Source organism: Sebastes fasciatus, chromosome 9, assembly GCF_043250625.1.
Source record: "Sebastes fasciatus isolate fSebFas1 chromosome 9, fSebFas1.pri, whole genome shotgun sequence".
NCBI lineage: Eukaryota > Metazoa > Chordata > Actinopteri > Perciformes > Sebastidae > Sebastes > Sebastes fasciatus.
In genome coordinates, this window is record NC_133803.1 from 14,865,397 (window position 1) to 14,890,185 (window position 24,789).

The following is a 24,789-nucleotide window of genomic DNA, read 5'->3' on the forward strand; positions in this document are numbered from 1 at the left end:
CATGTACTCGTACTCGTACTCGTACTCGTACTCATACTCCCAAAACGGCACCGATACCACTTTACGGTGGTGCGCTAAACCCCGCTGGGCCAGGATCCCACCGCCGTCGGCGCGCACCGGCCCTCACTTTCATTGCGCCACAAGGTTTTTCTTGCACCCTCTGACTCGTGCGCGCGTTAGACTCCTTGGTACGTGTTTCAAGACGGGTCGGGTGGGTTGCCGACATCGCCGCAGACCCCTGGTGCCTGGGCCCGAGCCCCGATCTGGTGGCACGACGCGGTTGGGGCGCACTGAATACAGTCTGCCCCGGTCAACAGTTGCACCGGGAGCAGGGGGCTGTCCCCGGCGGGGAGAGAGGGCGCAGCGAGCCCTTTGTCTACGGTGCAGCGAGGTCCGGACGGGGAGCGCTGTAAAGCTGTGGCCGCGAGCCACCTTCGCCCCGAGCCTTTCCAAGCCGACCTAGAGCCGGTCGCGGCGCACCGCCTCGTATGCGGGACTCCCCAGCCTGTCGTGTGTCGCTCACACCCTCCAGCTGGCTGTTAACGAGGGTCTTTTGGCACAGAAGTACTCGTATCGGTACTCAGTATCGGCGAGTACCCAAATGTAGTACTTGTACTTGTACTCGGTCTGAAAAAAAGTGGTATCGGTGCATCACTACTTCACACCCAAAAGTCGCTGAAGCTACGATGCCTGTGTGTTTTGTGCTGGAATGTACTCACACGAGCAACAGGTCTCTCTCATTCTTTCACTTCCTGGTTGGTAAAAAGAGCAGGAGTTGCTGGATAAAACACATCAGGTAAGATAATCTTTCATTTGTGCGTGGTCATAGCTAAGTTAGCTAGCTAGGTAGTGTTCGTGACGTATATTGTGCGAGATGAAAGATGTAGCTCACTGAGCGGTTTCACACAAAACTAAATGATACTACGACAAACCTACGACACTGTGACTTTCTTGACTTGAAAAAATATTTCTCTTTCGCCGCTGACAACTGCACACATTTTTTCCGAAATAAGGTCCCATGGGGTCCACCTGAAGGGACGGGACTTCACCTCTCTATAGCAAACTGAACTCCAAACATGTCTGCACCTCACCTCTGTGTCTCTCATCTCTCACTTTCCTACACAGACACACATATTTTCATTCTGAGAGTGACAGCTCCAGAGCACTTTGACAAATTTGTTTTTCAGTCTAGCCCCCCGCCCTCATTCCACTTCTGCTGTTATTTTATTCTTTTTTTTCTTTCTTTCCCACTTTTTGTTTTTGTCTCCATCTTCCCCTGGGACTTCTATTACACTGCAAAGGTCACATCCTTTGTCACCTCTATGTTTAAAACCAAATGCACCTGTGAGTCAGAGGGCACAGCTGTGTGAGGACAAGTGAACTTAGACTTTTAAATTTGATAACAGCCAGCGGATATTACGAAACAAAACTAAAGCTGACTTCTCTGAACTGTGGTAACACTTGTTTTGTTTTTTTGCATCAGCAGCATTCACGTGCAAGGCTTGTAAACTGGACATTTCTACCTCCATAATTCCCCTCAATCTGGAAACTCTCATATACTGTACCACTGTGAATAGTTGTGAAGATAGGATCCTGCCACATGCTATATTTCGGCTACATACTATATTTCGATCTGTCGGTCGAGTTGGAGTTGTAGCTGCTAATTTAGAAACAATACAGCAGTCACAAATACCAATGTCAGCGACACAGGCAGTCCCTGAATGGTCCATATGGGTTTATGAGCTCAGTTCCTTTAAGGTAAAACAATCACACTGTTGTTGTGGCTGGGGAGAGAAAGGGGGAAATATCAATGTCAAGGGTGATTTCAGTTTGAAGTTTTGATGGGTGGGTTTAAGCTCCTCAGGGAATCTTTGGCTTGGGGAGGCACGAGCGACTCAAAGGGATCAGGATCTTGGTTGACCCGGGGTCTTTGAGCGTCCCCTGAACGGGCTCCTCCAGGCTGGAGTCGGAGTACCGCGGATCCCCGCAAGGCTCCGATGCTCTGCGAGGCTGAAGCAGTGAAGTGCGGCACGGACTTGGAGAGTGAACCTGGGGTCCGGCGTTAAAGCAGGGAAGGCCTCTAGACGGAGGGGGCAGCAGCTTGGTCCGGTTAGCCAGAGGCCCTAAGGAACACCCCGGCTTCAGAAAGGCAAAGCCGCCAGTGCCGCCTGGCTTGAGTGCAGGGAGAGACACGCGCTTGTGAAGGCGAGGAGGCTGCAGCATGCGAGGGCTAGTCGAACTAGCGGATTTAAGAGTGACAGAGCTCTGCGGTATCACAGCGGGGGCTCTCCGTTCGTGCTGTGCTGCAGACTGAGCTGCTGATGCTGGACTGTCTCTGGCAGTTACCCCCTGTGGAGCCCCAGAGCCTGGGCGGCGCAGGTGGGTGCTGAGGAGATGACTCAGCTTGTCGGGGTTTGCTGGCCCGGACACATCCGCCATAAGGTCTTCAAGAGGACGGTCAGCGTCTATATGCGTTCCTTCCTGTGATCTACTCCTTGTGAGGTCACTGTGGGCCTCGGTGGGGGGAGTTTTTACTAGTCTTCCCTGGTGGAGGAGCTCGTTGAGACAGGGGTTGAAAGGCTGTAGTATTTGAGGCTGCAGAAAAGAGAAAAGAGGATTTTAAAAAACATTTTATACAATAGTCATATAACAATCAGTGTATGATAAGGTACAACTCTGAATTGTTTTTATCATGTTACAGAAATGGCTGGATTTAAAAAAACAAAAACTTTTTTTAGTGTGATCCCTGTGGAATCCGAGCATTTTTAATATTTTGCTGCTGCAAAAAATATTACGAATAAAAAAAAAACTGTAAATGCTGCCATTCTTTGACTTGTTTATTTACTCTTCAATATCGCAGCCACTGCCAGTCGCCAAACTATTCCTAGAACGGGAGAGTCAAAGTCACAGAGGAAGCCCTGATTCAGCACTTAAAAACAAACAGAGGAGAATAACCTTGCCATGTGAGTGCCCGGGACCTACTGAAGTTCTTTGACTCATTTTGTGAACGCTGCTGCAGAGGGGCTTCAAAGCGTTCAAACCGAGAGCCACGGCGCCCGCTGTCTGCGTAAGAGCGTGCTGAGTCGTTAACCACATGAAATTTAGACCGACCGTGGTGTTGTCCTCCACCAGGGGACACACACGGCGTGAACACAAAATCATGAACACCTGTACAACAATTCTATAACAGCCCTGCAGCAATTACTGTATCAGTGAAGCTTATTATGTTAATTTTCGTGTGTGTGTTGGAGAGCTGCCAATTATGCAGCACGACGAGACAACAAACGATGGCTTCAAAAGAGTTGAGTTAACACCTCTCTGAAACAGACACAAGAAAAACTCATTATGATTTAACAGAGTTAGCATTTGTTTCAGCGCTCCTGTGTTCGATTAGTTTCTATCTATCTGTCCACTTGCACTGCTTTATTTGTTTTAGATTGAAGAATTCACAGATTCTAGATACTTTCTGCATCACAGCTCCACTTTAAAAAAAGCAAGGAAGGTTACTTTGCTTATACAAGAGGTACCACTATATGCCCGGATGATGTACTGTAAAGTGCCATAAAACTTTGAAGTTGCCAAATGTGAGATCGGAGCATTTCTATTGCCTCCGCACGGCTCTCAACATGGCGACGGCTGAGCTGACGGCTCGCGGTGCTAACAGTGGTAAAAACAATGGCAACAATGCTGACAGAGATAACAGTGTTAAAGGGAAAGTTAAGGCGTTTGGAAGTGAGGTTGTATAAGGTACTAATCCGTAGTCAGTGTATTACCTACAGTAGATGATGGTCGGCACGCCCCCAGTTTGGAGAAACAGACAGTTACCGCATGGAAGCAAAGCAATGTACTGCTGTGGACGGGGCCGGCAGAAAAAAATATTTTAGCCACTTAAAAGAAAGACTCACCTAAAAAGAAAAAACAACTCCTGTCTGTTTCTCCAAACTGGGGGCGTTCTGACCGTCAGGTACTGTAGGTAATACACTGATTATGAATAAATACCTCATACAAACCCACTTTAAAACGCCCAAACTATTCCGTTAACCTCGGGGGAAACCGAAGGGCGGGTGCCACGCTTCTGCAACGGCGCCGTCAATCGGGACGGCGTTATCAGCTGTAACCAAGAGCAGTGCAGAGCGATTAGCCATTAGCTAGCCACGGGGGCATGCTCACATGCACGAACATGCACTAAAAGGCACGAGCGGCCCGGCTATGTCAACAAAGCTCGGAGAAACATTCTCTGCTCAGGTAGACATAACTATATATACAGTATATCTTTACATAGCAAATAGTAGTTTCCTGCTATATTAATGCTCTGGATATATTGTATATCGCATCGTATAGAGCACCTTTAATCTTGTTTACAACTATTCTGCACCACATTTCAAGAAAAACAGCAGAATTCAAGGCCAACTGTGCGCTTATTAGTCCATACAACCACCAGCAAGAGCAGAGCTGCTCAGATCAGAAAAAAAGTCAATACAGAAATATGTATGAATATGTTATGCCAGTACATGAGTACATTTTCTGAATAGTTTATGACCTCAACATCTATAAAAATCAATTATACTATTACTTATGCTAGCCTTCTTGGTTTGAGACCGATTCCGTAAGGCATACTAACGCCATTAATGTGTTTTTACCATCAGAAATCAGACGACTGGCTTTTTTTTCCATCAATGTCCTTTGAGCAGAACCTAAAGAATCTAAATCCACCTGGAACCATCTAAAGCTACTGCAAAGCAGGGACTCAGTTTTAGCAGAAAGATACCCTCTGTGAGTTGAGAGTAGAAAGATCTCAGAGGATGTGAATATATAGCTGTGCAGGTCAAGCTGCTCTGCCTGTTTCTCCCATCAGTCATTTATATAGTGAGTGGGAGTGGATGTCCGAGGACACAGCTCCATCTCCTGGTCCTGTGCCACAATGCGTCCTCTCTAGCCTGTTACAAAACCCTTGTCCACCAACCCCCACCACCACCAACACCTCTCAGTGTCAGTGTGTTGCTGCATGTTTTTCAAGCCTTGAAATACTGTTTTTAGATTTTCAAAGTCTGTCATTTAAAAACTCTTATATAAAGAATGTTTGTGTTGCGTCAATAGCTCTGATTAGTCTGTCACTCAAACCGTGAGCATGTCATTAAGCCTTTTTTCTTTTAGCTCTGACATACAGTACAGTTCCTATTAAGATTCAGCCCGAGAGTGAGTACTCCCCACTGACTCTCATAGTTCAAAATAAAATTGTTCCAATCCACAAATTACAGGTGTCACCAAAGTGAATCAACTAAATAAATCAGACATCATTATAGATGCAGGCTTTGTACTATTTTTCAGTTTGGACTATGTGGTAAAAATACTAACAGAGATGTCATTTCTCATAAGACTACCGGTAATATATGACACCTTTAATTGCAAGGTTTGCATTGAGTGCAGATATTTATAGCTGGCCCAGCTGGAAGAAGCCTCTGACAGTGACAGCAACATGCAGTATCTATAGGGTCAATAATTATTGGCATGCACAGCTGTCTACTACAGATACCAATAATTAGCAGCAATCATTTTGAGCTCTTTACTGCGCTGCCAAGAAGTAAATATCTCAGCTCGCTAATGATAGCTATCACTTCAATAGCAATGTTTCTTTCTAACCGAGAAAGACGGCAATTTGAAGCACCCGAAAGACGTCAGGGCCCCACCATAACCGATCTCATCTCTAGCCTCTCTCACCGTGAAAAGTGGCTGCATGATTAGAAAAGCAACACGCAAGAGTCTGAATAAGGATGTAAATGATCCCCGTTATGTCTGTCGGAAGACAATGTGATTGCAGCGCATAAGCGGTGGCAATACGGTGGCAATCGCAATTTCGAAAAAGCTAGATTAGACTTTGTGTCATCATTTAATGTGGATGGTTGTGGAAATGGTGATCTGGATCGGGTTTGACTTTAAGCAGTGGAAACGGTGTGGGAGCAGAGGATGTGTGATTACTTTGATTTGTCCTTTGCTTGCTGTGCTTAACTGCTTTGATAGGGGAGTTAGAATGAAGGCGATCGCTCAGGACAGTGGTTCTACGCATTCACGTCCCATAACACAGGGGTATTCTTAAATGTTATTCCTTTCTAAATCCTTCAAGGCGAACACCTAGAATAATAATGCACCTGTTCAATGAATAAAATATAGAAAAACAAATCCACACAGAGATTTCTTCAGGCATGCATAACAGTTCATTTGATAGGATGGAAGAAATCAAAAAGACACCAAAAAAACAGGTAAATGAAATATAAAATAATTTTAAAAAATGATCACTGTGACCTCCATTAAGAAGTGCAAACCAAAATTACAAGTACAGACACACAAGATCAAAAACCCCAACTGAAAATTGAACGCAAAGCATGCAGACGAAGATGTAGAAGGGCATGCTTCGGTCGTGCCTCTTGACGCCAAACCACAGCCCAACGTGCAAGAGGTGGGGGCGGCAGCAGCACGTTAACTGCATGTTAAAGAAACGTTACTGTACCACGCTGTGTCAGTGAAGTACTGCACTAGGTGCTCCACTCCTTGTCACAGGCATTATGTGTGGGGGAGGCAAAGGTAGAAGAGAGAGAGAGAGAACATGGGAGATTCAATTGTTTTTCAGGGACAGAGAACAGAGATGAGATGAGGAGAAAAAAAGGGTTAAAAGGCAGGGAGAGGTGGGGTGAGTAAGACGCCAGAGAGAGAAAAGGGGGGTACAGACATGTAAGACAGACACTTGGTGTTAAGAACATTTTAAATCCAGAATTAACACCCAGCCCGTGCTTGCAAGAAAAGGTCACGCATTAGCTCGACAAACAATTTAAAGCAAAATATAATTAGTGCATCTTCCATTCAGCGTGACCTGTGTGCAGAGTCCAATTCCTTCTCTGATTTCAGAGCTGAAAATTACAATGTTTACTTCTAAAGACCTTCATTACTGGCAAGAACTCGCTGCTGGTTTGTTCCCGCAGCCAGAGCTCCCAGTGGGAGGTCAGAGCATTAGCAGTCAAATCTGTTGTTTATCATCTTATATCTAAATATAACTGTGTTTTTTTTACTGTAAAGGCACTCTTTTGATATTCTGTGTTTTATTTAATCAGACCATGCAATCTACTGGTGGGAGGATGAATGCACTTTGACTGAACGCTGGGCTGTACTCACATGTTTGTCTATGAGCACAAGTGCACTTGAGATCGAAATAACCTGATATACACTTAAAGAAAATACACCTGTGCCACGTTTTTTATCACCTTCCCTCTCGGCACAAAGCTGAGCCTCACGGGGATAGATCAAGACAACGCAGCGTGGGTTCCTCTCATTGTTTGTTTGTTTGTTTGCTCTTTGCTCTCGCACATATGTGTATTTTCTGAAGTCTATTTACCCATAGTCGTTCTCTGCCTCCCCTACTTGCTACCTCATCTCAGCTTTGTTGTTGGATTCACTGTTGTTGTGACTGTGCGGCCATTGTTTCGGCAGTCCTGTCTTTGTCAATGAACTGTTTTAGTCTACAGAAAAACGTTGCAAATTAATTTTTTATATCAATAGAGATCATACTTTAGTCATGTGTAATATTTGTTCAAGAGCAGAAGATCCAGCCTCTGTTAGGGGAACAATTAGATCATTAATTTGCCTTGTATTTTGACACGTCCTACTGTTAATTACGGTAGATATATTACTTTTTACAGACAGTTGAGGGAGGTAAAGTGAGGGTTAGAAATGCAGGTTTTAGAAAATCAACAAAGTCATCTAGTTTGTGACTAAACACAGCTAATAAATGGGAACTGAGGCTAGAAATGGGCAGCACAGGGAAAAGGACACCAGCAAACTAATTGGTAAGGGCCAAGAAGTCAGACTGTGTTTACTAAAACTAACAAGGAAAACTATTTTACATGTTACTAATCTTGTTCCAAATTAATCTAAAAGGAGACACGCAGCACAAATCGTCCAGTAATTGCACAGTGGAAAAAAAAGGTTTCTACAAACTAGAACAAATGTATTTCAGTAGTTTAGAGGGTTTTAATTGGAGATGAAGTGTTTTTTTCAGGCTACAGTATGAAGTTGTGTTATGAAAAGATGGGAAAGAGGCTGCAAAGGATGTTAGTGACTCACTCTGTCTGCGCTGGGGCATGCTGGTACGGGTCAAGCCCTGCTGCTGTGCCTGCCACGGGGACAGCAAGGGGGTGGGCAGCACACCCTACGCAGAGAAAAACACAGAGGACAAAAGGCATGACGTACCAGAACACACACACACATACACACAGAAGCATGCTAACATAGAAAACACACACACTCCCAGTCATAAACACACTGTTAATGAATATGGATAGCCCAATTTACACAACACACAAACAAGCAGATATGCACACGTATGCTGACACACAGAGACTCATACACCAAGTCAGTGTTAATCCATCCTAAAGATTTGCTGCAAAGTTCTTCGATTAAATTCATGAAATTCTTGTCTCCCCTTAAAGGGTAACTTTGGTATTTTTCAACCTGCACCCTATTTTCCCATGTTTTTGTGTCCAGCTGACTAAAAGAGACATTTCTGAAACTGGTCCAGTATTGAGGGAGAGCGCTGCAGACGGCAGCTGCTCACGGGCTGCAATGTAATCCTATTGGGGCAAGCTGGCGCCGTCATTTACATCCATTAAAAGTGCTTGTTTTTGCAATGACAGGCTCTAATTGTTATTATACGTCCCTGAGATTATGGAAAGAGTCTCGCTAAAGGAGAAGTCTCGTTCTGAAATCTTGCAACAAGATACTAGGGCTGGGACGATAGACCTATTTCCCGAATCAATACTGTAACGCTACTTGGGTGCTGATTTGATATGTATTGCAATTTTTAAGTATTGTGATTCTACAAGTATTGTGATTCCATATTACGATTTACCTGGACCCTATTTTCCCATGTTTTTGTGTTTAACTGACTAACAGGAACAACAATATCTGAAATTGGGCCAGTATTGAGGGAGAGCACTGTAGGCGGTAGCTGCTGACGGGCTGCAACATAGTGCTATTGGGGCAAGCTGGCACAGTCATCTACGTCCACTAAAAGTGCTTGTTTTTGCCATGACAGGCTCTGGTTGTTATAATAAGTGTCTGACATTATGGAAAGAGTCTCGCTCAAGGAGAAGTGTTGTTCTGAAATCTGGCGAAGTGACGTGTTGCCGGAAGACAACAGTGGAATAATGGAATACATCCATGGTGGAAACGCCAGCTGGTCAGAGTTTGATGTGTTGGAGTACAGAAAGTGTAGCTTAGTGTTATAGAAAATATTCTCAATGTCATGGTTGAATATTCAGATGATGTCGACAATGTGGATGAGGTCTTTGAATTTGATGGCTGTCTGTATTTATTTGAGTCAGAGTATACAGATATTCAGATTTCACAACGAGACTTCTTCATGAGCGGGACTTGGACACAATAACAAACACACTGGATCAAGCAAAAGGTAAGAAAAATGTTTTATTCTAAGTAGGGTCCTTTCCATAATGTTGTCAGACACTTATAATAGCAATCTGAGCCTGTCAGTGGCAAAAACAAGCACTTTCAGTGAACGTAACGTTACATTGATGCTGCTCACTTGCCCTCGCAGCTCGTTTTGCAGCGCTCTCACTCGATAGTGGACCAATTTCAGAAATTGTTGTCCCCATTAGTCACTTAGACACAAACACATGGGAAAATAGGTTCAAAAGGTTGAAAACTACCAAAGTTACCCTTTAAGAAGCTTTTCCGTTGGAAAAATACTCTTATCCCACACTGTCTGACAGTATCATAAATATTCTGCTTGTTCAATCTCTTCATTGAAGCTACATACATACAGTATATATGATGGTTACACTGAGTGAAATATTCAACCCAGAATCCATTCTTTTTATGGCAACACTATTCGCTCAAATTTAAATATCCTATATAGAGGTCTTGCACATAATTCTGTTCCCATTTCCCCACAGTTGAGTCATACTTGGTGTCTATGGGCATATGGGATCTCAAAAATAAAGTTCTGTGATTTGAACAATGTTTGGCTGCACACTGAATGTGTATTTAAATGGACAACATTCAGAAATGTTCAACACACACACACACATAAAAGAGTACTGTATACACTTATAAGTTCTCCACCACATCACATTATTAAGCAATTGTTAATAGGAAATTGTTAAGTATCCAAACACAAACACGAACATGAAGCAAAACAAGGCTTTCCACACCTTTTGCCACTAAACTGTGTATATATATTTGCTAATTTAGAGTTTCTAAAACCCAGGAGATTATTTTCTCACATTGTTTGACACAATATTAGACTCATTATCCTATAAAACATTCGCTACCTGGAGACTTACAATTGTCTTTAAGTTGTTTCTCCCCGGGCCACTCTGGAAACCATTTCCTCCTCTCGCTGTATAATTGTTTTTACATAAATATAGTCAAATCCATTATAAACCATCCCTAGTGCCAAGCCTGCAATCCATTGAAGAAGAGCACTCCATCATAGGCAGTACAAAGAAAACAAGGTGACACTGAAAAGGACAAGTTATATAAGTGGGGGGATTTTTCATAAAGCTGTGATGCCATCAGTAGTCGGGAATTTGATGTATGTCTACTGAACATGCTGAAGATATTTTTCAAAGTCTCTTTAGTACATCTGTCTTGGGCTACACAGTAAGACAATTTGCGAGGATGATAAATTCACACTTACAGTATAATTAGTCACAGAAGGTGGCAAAGCCATAGGTATTTATCCACTAGGATAGATTCAGCATGTAACTGAGGCCCAATGGGACAGCTGGAATCATTGTAAGTGTGGCTCAATGTGACTGTGCTACATAAATCGTGTATTTCAATGTACCTGACAGAACACAAGCCCTTTTATTGATACAAAATCTATCTTCAGGTTCAGCAATTCAAAGATCCCTGGCCCCCATGGGGGAAGGCAAAGTGAAGGGGCGGCAGGGCCATCACGTTAAGCAAACAGACGGACTAAAACCGTATCACTTCTTTCCTCAGTTGTGGAGGGGGCCGCCGCTCAAATAGGACTCTAATATAGACGAGAGAAGCATTCAATCTGTCAGAGGGGAGAAGGAACAGATAGAGAGTGAAGATAGAAGATGAGAAGGGGAAGGTAGCAACTTCCCAGCAGGTCCAGCCCAAGCTATTTCAGAGCCCACCTAGTGCGTATGCTAGAGGGGGGGGGGAGGAATGAGTTCCCCCGAGCTCTTCTCGTCCATGTCCTTCCTTGAACACCAACAACGGCGTCAGCGGGAGGCAGAAGCCTCCCGTCGAGGCTTCATTTGCAGAGAGGAAAACCTTAGGCGGCGAGAACAAGAGGGTATGTTGGTGTGCTCTCCAACGCTTCTGACAGTGTCAGGCAGCTTTATTAGACCTCTGCAGCTGCTTAACCTGTCAATTTTTTACAACACTCTCCAATGAAGGGCTGACGAAGCTTTACAAGGACCGGGAGACAGAAATTGTGAAAATATAGAAGTTTTCCATATTCCATATTCCATCAATTTCATCAAAACTTCTTTCATTTCTCGCCCACCAGTGCAGAGACCCTGGGTTTGATGCCTAAGTCCTTCCAGCTCAACTGATCACAAGTGGAAAACAAGCACGGGTTCTCTTCCTTGTTGCTGCACTCAAAACTCCTTCTGGTTGGTCTTGCCTGAACAGCGGGGGTGAACTTGCCCCACGGCACTGTGGAATAGTCTAAACCTCCAACGTATTACACTCCCCTGCTAAGGCTCAGGAGGTTGTGTTGGAAGCATGTGTCTGTCTACAGCACTCTCAGGGACAATGGTAGAGTTGGCAGAGAGTTGGTATACATGGAATTTGGCTGCAAATTGGAAGAAAATGGGTGCAAAAATCTTTGAGAATAAATAAGATACAGCAGCATCCTTGCCAACCCTCCAGATTATCCCGGGAGACTCCCATTTTTCACTCCCGGTTTCCTCCCGACGTCATAATTCTCCCATATATCTCACAATTTATGACATGTTTTCAAACCTTTTTTTCCTTTACGTTTTTACAACCTGTTTCTGGCACTGTACTGTGTGTATGAGACCTACTGTTTCCACCACATGCCACAAAAAAGCTACACCAAATGTTGTTTCCTGGCAGAAAAGAGCTGCTCGCTCCCGACAGAACGCGGTTTGAGTTCAGCGCACATCACAGCGTGCAGCGCCCAAAGTTGGCCTTTCCCCGACGGAGTGAAAAGCTGTCGAGGCGTGGCGCAAGCCACTAGAAATAATGGGTTTCAGAGCGCAGTGGTGCCGTTGTCGCGTTGTGTCTGAAAGGGCCCTCAGTGAGTGAGAGAAGGAGAGAGAAATGGAGAGATTCTCCAGCAGGGGCTAAAAATGAATGAAGGAATGAATGAAAACTGATGAATATTAGTCTATAGAGCATAGGTCAGAGTGCATAGATTGACTATATGCCTTCTAGGTTAAAGTAAAAAGCTTTGTGATTCTATCAGTTTGAAGCATTTCAAGATCTCAAAGTCATTGTAACAATAGTTGTGTTTATTTTTGTAACAAAAGTGCATTCAGGACAGGACAGTCCTGAATAACCTTACACTACCATGTTTGTGCCTCCCTCTGTAAATTTGGTTTGTTATCAGTTTAGACTTGTTTTTTGACCGTAAACAAAGAGTTACCATTCAGATGATACTGGGGTTATGTGTGTAACCAAAAGGAAACATTTCTCCTTGTGAAAGTCATATTCGGGTTTGTACATAAAAAACTAGGTGCTTGCTAAGGGCTTAAAAAACACTGTGCTATTGCAAAAGAGCAAGACAGAATGACATTTAGCTGAGAGCATAAAAAGAAATGGCGGGACAGAACAGGAATAAATTACAAATAAAATAGAGCAGTCGTGTTTTGACATATTCTCCTCAGCAGAAATAACCACCATATCAGTAATGGTCGTATGTTCACTAGAGGCCCCTCTCGTAGTGATTTGTTAAGCTACTTCGTCTGTGCGGAGTCCCAAAAGCAGATGGCGAAAACTTGGCGAAGTAGGACAAGAATTTGAAAGTCACGTAAAAGTTGTTCTTTGTGAATCCCACAACCTTTTCATCAAATAACAACAGTATTTAGAAGAATCCATGATGCTAATCCCCTAAATCCACTACACACGGAGCCTCTGGTGGCTGGCTACGGCTAATACCTCAAGTTCGGCCTGAACAATGTCTCACTTCACAGACTTTGGCAATTAAATCCTCACCTGTCCGAGATGACTCAGCTGTGCGTTGCGTGTTAATGAGCGTGCATGTGTGATGGTGTGTCTGTGATGCAAGGGGGCAGACAGAGGGGATGTGGGTGGAGAGGTAATGTCGGGATCTGAGAGGGGGAGAATGTGTTCTTTCAACCTGCAGCTTAACACTGATCACGAAGCTTGTTCAATCCCCCTGCCTCTCCTTTACCTGTCCTCTCTCTTTCTCGCTCTCTCCGTGACAGCAAATTGATCTAATTACAACGGAGCTACGAAGTAACACGTCAAAGAAAGAACGACAAGAGACAAAAATATAGGGAAAGAAAAAGAAATCACTGAAGCAGGACAGAAAGAGAGAAAATAACAGAGTGAGACAGCAGGAGCGATATAAAAAAAGACATGAAGGGTGGTGTGAGAGAGGTGAAGAAGAGGATGTTTAAAAGGCAGAGAGGGAGTAGGAGGGTGGCTGTAATTATCTTCTCTGTCTGCCACTGATGAAATACTGCCTATTGTGTTGCCCATTGTTTCACTGCTACTGCTCATCTGCGTGTTTGTTTATCTGGGTTATTAACAAGGTCGGCTCCCTGGTCCTCAGTCTGCTGAACTCATTGTTCAGTCACATTGAGTGTGCCCCGCACTTGAGTACAAGAGATACATGTGGGCACATCCCACACAGACAATCAGGGTCTTCTCGGAACAAAAACACAAACGGATACGCACACAAACACAAGGCTGAGCAGTTTTCTATTGAGCTACGCCTGAAATGACTAAAATCATACTGCTTGTGTTTCATTTGTTGCGAAAAAGCAGAGAAGAGGCACAGAAAACATTTTTGCTGCTGTGATTGCTCTGGGGAGCAATTCAAGAAGGTTATTTTTTCTCAACAAGTGACATTTAAAGCGAGGGTATTTTGGTATCATTGGGCAAAAACTCCATAATAACCTTTAAGCATATTGTAATTCAAGTGTTCTGAGAGAAAACTAAACGTCTGCACTTCCTCATGACTTTGTTCTCAGGCTTTAAAGAATCTAGCCCATGACGGGAGACTTTGGCCAATCACAGGTCATTTCAGAGAGAGAGCGTTCCTTTTGGCTGTTCATTTTACGGAGGCAGCTGCCAATCACTTGTGAACTCCGATCAAACGGTCAAAGTAGCGCTGACCAAATATGATCAATATTTGATTACTGTTATGCCTATTTCTCACCTCAAATTGTTTCAGAAACATCTTGACTACCCCTATTTTCCTATTACCATTTCTACCCACTGCTGCTTTAAGTAGCTTCTCTTGCTACACTGCATGTGTGTATTGCTGCGTCCACTATTTCTCTGTGTCTTGTATATTGACAGACATATACTCATGCCATATTGTGAGACTTCTTTTTCTCCTGAGCATGCTTTTGGACTCAGAATTGGATTGTAAGCAGATTGAAATGGGACGCTGCTGGAGCCGGTGCCCCAAAGCAGTTGGTTAGGATGTGTTGCCAAAGCCTTCCTACAGACTGAGAAGAAGTAAGTTCATCACCAACAGTGGTTAAAGCAGCTTCCAGAGCAATAGCACACAATGTTTTTTGCTGAGAAAAAATTATGGAAATGAATGGCTCTCTTGAGGAGAATATATTAGTCAGGGGGCCAATTCAGAATAGTGCTTCCGATATGACTTTTACTAACATGTTTGGGTAAAAGCTGACATCATATTTTGTTGGTTAGAAGGGACCCATAGAATAAGGTGGTTGTCATCCTGATAATCTTTTCTGGTGACTTTTATAAACCCTTAAATATTCAAATATTCAATTCATGCTCTGCCATGGTCAAATGGTCCAATTTCACATAATATGCATGTGCTTAATTTTTCATAGACATAGATAAAAGATCAATAAGGAAACTTAATTTGAATGTTATTTATTTCAATATATTTATCTTTAGGGACCTTTTTAACATAAGAAGATTGTATATACTCTGTTTTGTTTTGAGTATACATTAACTTACACAATGCATTGCACCAAAAGGGATAACATAGGCTAAGACAAGACTTTGAAAATATTAACATTCAGAACATTGTCATTCTAAATAGGCTGAAACAATACAAATGGATATAGCGCGACAACACTCAATACTGGCTAACTGAGTATTATCTTACCAGTAAAGAAAAATCTTAAAAATAAGAAGCATCTCTGCAGGCAATAGTATGGTCAAATTTGAAAACAAAAATAATAAAATGTAATACAATTTCTGTGTACATTTAACACAACAGTTCTGTGAGTTTCACATGTAGTCGATTTCTGTTTTTGCTCCTGCAGTAGTCTTGCACGTTGAATTTTGCACATCTACAATTCCACATTTACTACCACAATTATGTTTTATTTAAAAAACAAAACACTGTAACTTGCACACTTGCAAACCTACTAATATATATAGTAGGTTATTCAATGTTTATATTTTAGTTTTTTTTATGTAGTTAGTAGTCGGGTATGTTTATAGTGTATTCCAATATTCAGATTTTACCAGCTTTAAGTATACAATGATGAAATGACCCATAAGTCATTTTCTGAGATGACAACAAGACTAGAACACATGTAAAGGGGTTAAATATTAATACTGGGTGTAGATTGTCTGCTTTTATCCAGAGGCGTTCATTTGCAATATCAGTTTTGGCCCCCTGACTATATCAACTGCTTGAAGATGCTGCAGGAGTAATGAACTGTACACCGAAAAGAAAATGTTCCTAAATAGCCATGCCCAAGGGTCATAGACCACAAGCTTACTCTTTTTGTTATACTCTTAATCCGAGCTCAAAGCACAGCGAGATTTCTCCCAAGTCAAGTTGCTTATAAGACCCAGCCAAGGACTCAACTCTTGACCTCCAAGTTCCAGGGTGCACATTACCCCTGTGGGCTACCGATAAGGCAACAGATAGCAGCATTAAAGCTATAAAAAGATTATAGCAACTGGCTTTTTGACATCAAAATTATTCTTGGCTGATCCTTTCAGCTTAGCACTGAAAAAAATACCATCAGAAAGCAAGAGCTACTCCAGTGCTGGGATACAGCGGCACTTTAAATGTCAGAGGAGCAGAAAATCAACAGGAAAGGGCATTTCAGAGAACGAGAGGAAGAGAAAAAACAATACAGGTGACAGCAGATTATGAATGAGTGTGTGTGCGCGCGTGAGTGAAATAAAGACTGCGAGCGGAGAACAAAGAAAATAATATTTGTATAAAAAACGGCAGGGGTTAGAAAGAGAATAGCTAGAGAGACAGACTCAGAATAACACACGGTGTGAAAAACACGAGAGGTGAAAAGCAAAGCATTGTTTGAGGAACGCTGTGAACCCGGGGCTTGCTGAAGTGCTAAACCTGTCAGTGCGAGACCGAGAGCTTTGATAACCATCTAAAAGTTTGAATAACAGAGAGAGAAACAGCTTTTTCTTTCTGTTTACTCTGCGCTCTCTTTTCTAGTTACCTTGTCGAGAAAAAAAAACGCAACAAAAGAGCTCACAGCTAACCTTTTAGAGCAACCACATGCTCTGAAAAGTAAAATGCCACTAACATAATGTGTTTGTCCCCACGGCGCAGGAAATAGTCTCCACCCCTGCTGATGGCGTAGTGGCGTAGTAACGTAGGGACAAAAACATATCTAAAAACAGAACAGAGAGAAAAGCATAAACTCCATCTGACGGTGTTTTATTGCACACCAGGCAGGCGCTACAGGTCACAGGTAGATGTTCCCACCGCGGAGATGCTTCCCATCGAGCACAGCTAGCCCTGCTTTGAAGGTTGCCATAGCAACTGTTAGACCATATGCTCTTGTGGTAAGCAGGGACCTACTGTAGTGGCTTGTTTTATCCTTTATTTTTTTCCTTTTGTGTACTACATAATAATATATATTTGACAATTCACCGCTCAGGGCATTATTTATATAATTTATTAATACAATTATACCGATAACACTGGAAATCTCTTTGGTATCATTTTTTTGAATTTTCTATATAATCTCCTTATACTGCTTATTTCTGCCTCTTTGTGTGTGTGAGTATGTGTGTGCGTCACCCATTGAGGGCTGAGAGCAGGTCAATTAGGGGAGTGTTTACTAGGCACCCTGCCTGTGGCACTCCTGCTATTGAATCAATACTTGGCTGCCATACAGCACGCTATTGTGGCATGACACTGAACACACTGAACACATATCTATCCATCTCCCACCTCTCTTCCTCCCATGAAATCCCTCTCTCTCTTTTCCTCCCACCCTCCAAATGTTCATCTTTTCTTTCTCACTCACTTGCATATTAACACCAGCCTCACAACTCCCTGTTCAGTGTGAGTTTCTGGGTATTAAGAGCATGAGACAGAGTGACAAGCCCAGTGACAACCAAATGAACTGTATTCCATAGAGGGGGGACAGGGTGCAGTTATCGAACGATTCAGACATGGCTGGTCTGAGAGAAGCAAATGGGAAAACTGGCTGAGTGACTCAGCAACATACTACACACATGCACTCGGTCACCAGTCTATCCCAGTATGACTGTTAAACTGAGACCACTGCACCAGGAAAGTGCTGATAATGATAATAATATCTTGTTGAAATGAGGTGAAACACACATTTTTATTCTTACGCACTCCTGTTTTGCAAAACAAATGTGAGCACTTCTGTTATGGGTGTTGTGAATGTTTGGACTCACAGCATGGCCCGGTGGTCTCCAGTACGTCTGGGTGGCCTTGTCATACTGATGCAGCATCCGTCTGTCCATCTGTCTGTCGCTCTGTCGTAGGGACGAGGGAGCCCTCTGGTGGTGGCACTGGCACCTGACCGGCCGTCCTTGAGCAGGCTGAGGGGACAAGAACGAATGAATCAAAGACTGAATGTTGTATTTATTATCTTATTTTTAACCCGGGCCACGTTTTCCTACTTCTACATTCATGCTGGCAATAAGCTTGTCATTCACAGTCAAATCATAGTGAAATTAAAACCACCTCAATTCAATTTTTAAATCATAAATGGCTTGAAACTTAAAAAAAAAAAAAAATACTTCAATAGATATCTACTTGCGCACCGGCACTCCTCACAGGCTGCCGGTACTCTTTTCTGCCCTTTACATATCAGGTTCTCTGAGAGATTCATAATGGCGATTCATAACGGTGCAGCGCCAGCGTATTTGCACCGCGCCTCATAAGCCGTATGAACATAAAAACTATTTGGAGAGCATCTGGACGAGCCGACGCAGGGGAGGGGGGTGAGAACGGGGGGTGCTGTAATTTATCAATACAATGTTCAACAACCTTTTTGTAGAATAGTTGTTCGTCATAACATTTTTTATTTGTGAACAAATATAATTAATGACACATTATTTGAAAGATTTCTGAATCTGCTCTTATAGGGCAAACATTTCCAGAAGAATTACATGTTCAGACGAAGGCTGTGATATGTGTAAATAATAAAATAATCATTTAACTAGTAATAATAATGGTCCAAAATGATGTCAATTGCATAGTTTTGAGTCAAAAACTCCCAAACCCAATAACTCCTTGTATCTTTTATTAAAATTGAGATTATATCTCTTTATCCTGCTACATAATATGTAGGAGCATCCTGACTGTACTGCTCCTAAAACCTGAATGATACCCTACTATAGGCTAAAAATAACACAGGAAAGCGCTTTAACTATAAACACTATGCTAATATACAAACACACCACCTTAACCCTATAATGTTCCAGCTGGAATATGATTGGAGTGTTACAGGCCTACTATAGAAGATGCATAGCCCAAGTATAATAATAGCAATAAATCTACAGATGATTATGACTGACAGTATAACATGCTTAAAGAAATGATGAATAAATAGGAAGTCACAAGAGATTTCTGATACCGGCCGATACACACGCCAACATGTGAATAAGAGTACTGGCACTTATTTTTTCCCACTTCAAGCACTGACATTGATAATTAGAAGAGTGTGAATAAAAGAAAGCAAGAACTCGTAAACGTAACAGGAAAACCACTCACACGGTTGTAAAATATCAGATATAATAATATGAGCAAACAGGCAAAAAAACTATAATTGGCAGAAAATGTGCAATGTGTTCTGCACGTGGCTGCTTTTAAATTCACGAATAAAATTGACGTTTAAAAAAAAGAAAAATGCATATTTTTACATCTCAATTTCTTCAGATCGAATGTGGTAGAAAACTGTCAGCAGATTATTGCGCGGTTTTGATTAGAACTGACAGGCATGATGGCTAAAATCAGGGAAAGTCAAGCCCAGGTTGTAAAATGGCTAGAATTACCCTTACATGGTAATTGAAAAAGCCTGCAGTAAATTAAACTCACTGATATTCACTTTAAGCACATGTTCACAGAAAATTACCTCCGTTTTAATGTGCTAAAACCACTTTGACTGACTAACTGATGGGAGTAATACATGTGAGCGTTCAGTATTAACTCAATCCAATATTGAGATAAAGGTCAGAGCAACTGATGAGGTGCATTAAATCATTTTGTTACCGTTTCTGGGAGGATTTAGCACCGAATCTCATGACTTATTTCTTATATGTGAATAAATAGCAGAGCAACTTGTGCTTTGGCTGCAAAGTCTATGGCAGGATCCGACAGAAATTGATAGTTTTTGCCAGCTTTGGTGAAAACTTCAATGCAGCTCAAACAAGACGAGCGCATAATCACAAGCAGTCTGCCTCAGCAGCGGTGGAAGCTGCATCCAGAACTGCATTCTGTCAAGTCAGACTGAGAAATCAGTTTTCTGTCTTTGATAGCTCCACTTTTCTCTCTCCCATTATTCCATTTTCCTCTCCTCTCAGCCCTCCACACACACACACACACACACACACACACACACACACACACACACACACAAGCACACACACTGAAACAGACTTTCTCCCTGCCACACACAGCTACTCTATTGTTTTCTTATTACTCCATTATGTTCAATTCAGTCAACTGTTCCCCCCCTTCTGTCTCAGCAGTTTCTCTGTAACACTTCACCTCCCTCTGTATACCTGACTCTTAACCAACTGTAATACTATTTCTTGACCAATTTCAAGGACAAGCAGCAGGTCCAGTAGCCTTTGACTTTCTAATTCTAGATATCACGTGAACCAGATGATCGGCAATCTTCACAGACTCTGAAACATAGACTGTATATACTGTAAGAAGTGGACGTAGTCAACGTGATGTCACCCATTGGTTTGTGTTCTGCCGTTTTGAAGCCTCGAGTTCAACATTTTGGCCGTTGCCATGTTGTTGTTTTTTAGGGTTGTCAAAGTTAACGCGATAATAACACGTTAACGCAAATTCATTTTAACGCCACTAATTTCTTTAACGCATTAACGCAACTTGCGATTTCTAGGTTGTAGCGGGCTCAGATTTGAGGCCAGAGTGGAGATACTGGTATCATATGAAACTAGAAAATACATTGGTACCAACCATATTTTAATAGTTTGTTGCCAAGGAGGCTGAATAATAATCCAAACTTGAGCTAAATTTTGGTGAGGAAAAACTGGCATGGCCATTTTCAAAGGGGTAGCTTGACCTCTGACCTCAAGATATGCGAAAGCAAGCATTTTTGCCCACTCCCATGTTGATAAGAGTATTAAATACTTGACAGATCTCCCTTTAAGGTACATTTTGAACGGATAAAAAATGTGTGATTAATTTGCTATTAATCACGATTAACTATGGACAATCATGCGATGATGGTGATTGAATATTTTAATCGATTGACAGCCCTAGTCGCACACTAAATAAGACATCTTTAGAAGTTCAGGATGTTACAACTAACTTTCATGAACTGAAAAACACACTGTGAAAGGGTTAAAGTCGAAAACACAGACATCACCCAGACTGGCCAACGCTGTGGTAGCAACCTGTCAATCACAAGGTAGTCTATTTGACTCTAAATGGGACCATAATTTACTAAATGAACATCATGCTGTATTGAAGAAGACTTGAAACTAGAGATTGAGACTATAAACTCATGTTTACAATGTTTACTGAGGTAATAAATCAAGTGAGAAGTAGGCTCATTTTCTCATTGACTTCTATACAATCAGACTTCTTTTTGCAACCAGAGGAGTCGTCCCCTGCTGGCTGTTAGAAAGAAAGCAAGTATAAGGCACTTCTGCATTGACTTCACTTTTCAGACCCCGAGGTTGCCCACTGCTCTGAACCAGCATTAGTGTAACTGGTCTTTTCTCACAACCAAAAATCCAGGGTTTGTCGGCACATTGAACTGATCCAAGCCTGATGTGTTTGTTTGTTTTTTGGCTTTGCGGTTGTTCAATCCTGTCCTGCAGGGACATCAGAGGCCATGAGAACACAAACCATTTTCAGCGTTCCTCTAACCTAGCTCCCGAAGTGCCCACATAATGCTTCAGCAGAGCAAATATGTTTCCCTCGCATCTTCTTTCTACTCTCCCCAACATCTTCACATGTGCAGCCTTGTCAGACAGAGATCTGAAAATACGTCCAAGCTTTTTCTCATCTTACTCTCTTTGCTTGTTGCGGGTGAGGGTGCAACAATATTGTGCTCAGCTGAGGAACCTGCTGTGGGTGTGTGCTAATTCTAATTGGAGGGATGGTAGCGGTACGGACGCTGGAGGACAGGCCTCGCTTTGACATTTTGGTATTTCTCGATACGGCGGGGCTTTGAATAATGTCAGCCAAGCTCACGGTTGTTTTGCTAACAAGCGAGCCTGGTCGAGACACTAATGAATGTTAGAGAGTGGAGATGGAGCCAGCTAAAAGCGAACAGAACGGAGGTTATTGGTAGGCAGTCGTAACCGTGCAAGCACACACAAGTGCACGTGGGAGTCCAGCAACATACTGAGCAGAAACTGAACTATGATGAAGGGTACTACGGTATGTGTTCACTGATCAGTAGAAAGCTGAACCGTGGATATCTGTACACGTATCATGTGCCTTTCACACTGTGTGTTTTTATCAATCCCTCTCAGTCTGTCTTCAATATGCTACAGAGGTTATTGTTTCTTCTTTCCTTTACACGCTTTGTCTTTATACAATCTGATAAATCTGGTATGAGTGTAAACAAAAGATAATAGAAGGCTGTGCCCAGACGTGCTTTACCATCTCAGATCTGTGAAGAGAATTGGTGTCAGGGAGGTGAACCACCAGAAGAGAAGCTACAGTACATGCTTGCGGCACATGAAAGCTACATGAAGGTAATCAGTAAACATGAGCTCGGGAGCTATTACAGCCCTGTTTGTACATTCTCGAGGAACACACGCCTAGATCCTGTAATACTCGGCTGAAGATGAACCTGTATTGATATTCTACGTGTTGCTCTGACATTCACAGTGTATGAGCATTGATCATTTACTTGTCAGTGATGAGCATCACCATAGGTGTCATTCATAGATACTTCATGTAAAACGTTTCTCAAAATGTATACTATATTTAGCATCTTATCATAAAGATAATAAAGATGCCGCTTTTATTTAAAGAAAGATACAACAACTAACCAAAATATCTCTATAACTACATTTATGATCAAATTGACACATGTTCTATTACACAGCCTCGTGGCAGTTATGGAAAGTTAAAGTTACATCTCCTCTATCGTACAATTCCCGAGCCTCCGGCTCCACAACTACTTCACTCGGAGCAGCTGTCAATCATGACGTCTCACTAGGGTGACCATATTTTCAAACCCCTAAAACGAGACCCCTTAAGTGTAGCGCACGGTCATGCACGCCCACGTGCGCCCACGTGCGTGCGTTAATATGCAGGCACCATAGGTGTTTTTATCAGGATGGCTAACTTGGCGCACTTGTGGTGCATTTGAGCATGGAGTTGGAACAGAGAGAAGGCATTATTATAGGAGGGTGCATTAAAGGCTGCGACAATCATGATTTATCACATTCACTACTTTCACCCCCTTTAATCACAGAGCAATCCCCCTCATGACACACTGACAGTTTGGGAGTCCTGTTGAGTTTTCCTCAGAAGAAACATATTGTTGTCTGAGACTATGGGAATTATTTTTCAAATTTTAGTTTTGAACCCGAACATTCTCTATCACATCATGTTGCTCGCCACAGCCACTATAATTAAAAATGTGGAGCTCAGATGACATTTGTCCAGGATGGAGACACCGGTTGAACGACTGACAGGAACGGATGGTCCTGAGGGAGTTGTAAGAGGAGCAAAATGCCTGTTGATGCTCAGAAGGAACTGTGTAGAATAATTAATCAAAAACGACACGTTTGACGTGCACATAAGCACGGGGGGGGTTCTGTGGCTTGACAACGCGCAACATCACTCTAGTTAGAGACTACAGTGGGGTGCGCTGTGCTGGCTCTCTGTATATATACTTATATTCGGCACACAAATAAAATTAATGAGTGGGACAGAATATGATAAACATCTATGTAAGTATGATATTGTTATCATTATTCAAATTCGGGTGAAAACTGGGACAATTTATTATTGACTGTTGAAAACCGGGACATTTGAATGTTTTACAGATATTTGTCGGGACTCGGGATCACCCGGGCTTGAAACCGGGACAGTCCCGGACAAAGCGTACATACGTCTCAACCCTTTTTTATAGCATCAAATAAGTAATTAAAACCAAACCTATAAGAAAAATGAACACTTGAAAATATATCAGTGTGATAAGAACTACCTAAAATGATAGAAACCATCTTTGGTGAAAATGTATTTGATGTGTATTTTGTAGGGCTGTCAAAGTTAACGAGATAACGCAAATTCGTTTTGACGCCACTAATTTCTTTATCGTATCAATCTTTTGGAGGTTGTAGCAGGCTCAGTTTTAAAGCTAGTTAACATACTAAATAATATGGTAATATGGATATTAGAACGTACAGCATGTGTCTGACCCACATTATTCATACACTGTATGTTTGCACTTAATTTATCTAATATTATCATTCAGTTTCTTCTGTTCGTTTACGCTGTATATACAACACCAATTCCATGCCCTTCCTCAGATTTCTCCCTTTTTTTTCTCCGTTGCCCTTTTGATATAAATGTGTAATTTACACAAGCAGTCAATCCTCTCAGCGTTGGTCTTGTCTATTTCTATTCTCACTAATGACTCATTATTAAAATGCTTTATATACTTAATACCTTTAAAACATCAAACAACAGACATCCATAGCAGAAACAACATACTGTACTTAAATAAAAAGTGTCAACCGTCTAATCTAGTGTCATTTCCGTCAGAGTAAAAGTCAGACAAAAAAGATGTGCACCATCATACTCGCAGCTCCCAGCAAATGTAATTTAACAGAGCAACATTTCGATCTAACAGAGATCTTTGTCAGGCGTCGTCAAACCGATTTGCTATTTGTTGGGAGATATCAGATCTTTTGTCAGACTTTTGCCTTCCGTTTGTGTTTTGTCCCAGTACCTGTAGAAGTCTTTTGGATGTGCATGCCCTACACTCTGTTTCATGTCTGTCAGAGTCCCAAATATAAGACAGGTGTACAATGTATTCCAGGAATTGAACAGTTACATCTATTCCCCCGCGTACTATATACGGTCCGCTTTTCAGACTTTTCACTTGAATCAGACTTGTTCACACC

At 42.2% G+C, this 24,789-nt stretch overlaps 1 protein-coding gene across 4 annotated transcripts in view; it reads right to left on the reverse strand.

The window, feature by feature from the left end:
* Window positions 1–1,187: 1,187 nt before the first annotated feature.
* ccser2a (coiled-coil serine-rich protein 2a) overlaps window positions 1,188–24,789 on the reverse strand; it is a 68,931-nt gene continuing 45,329 nt past the window's right edge. For 3 of the 4 annotated variants that reach the window (XM_074646208.1, XM_074646206.1, XM_074646207.1), the window contains exons 9-10: window positions 17,887–18,033; window positions 1,188–2,595 (exon numbers count right to left, since the gene is read on the reverse strand). In XM_074646208.1, coding sequence (XP_074502309.1) covers window positions 1,861–2,595; window positions 17,887–18,033 — 882 coding nt within the window. In that variant the 3' untranslated portion in view covers window positions 1,188–1,860. Of the gene's footprint in view, window positions 2,596–8,112; window positions 8,198–17,886; window positions 18,034–24,789 lie in introns of all 4 variants that reach the window. The other variant, XM_074646209.1, reaches the window with a different exon arrangement.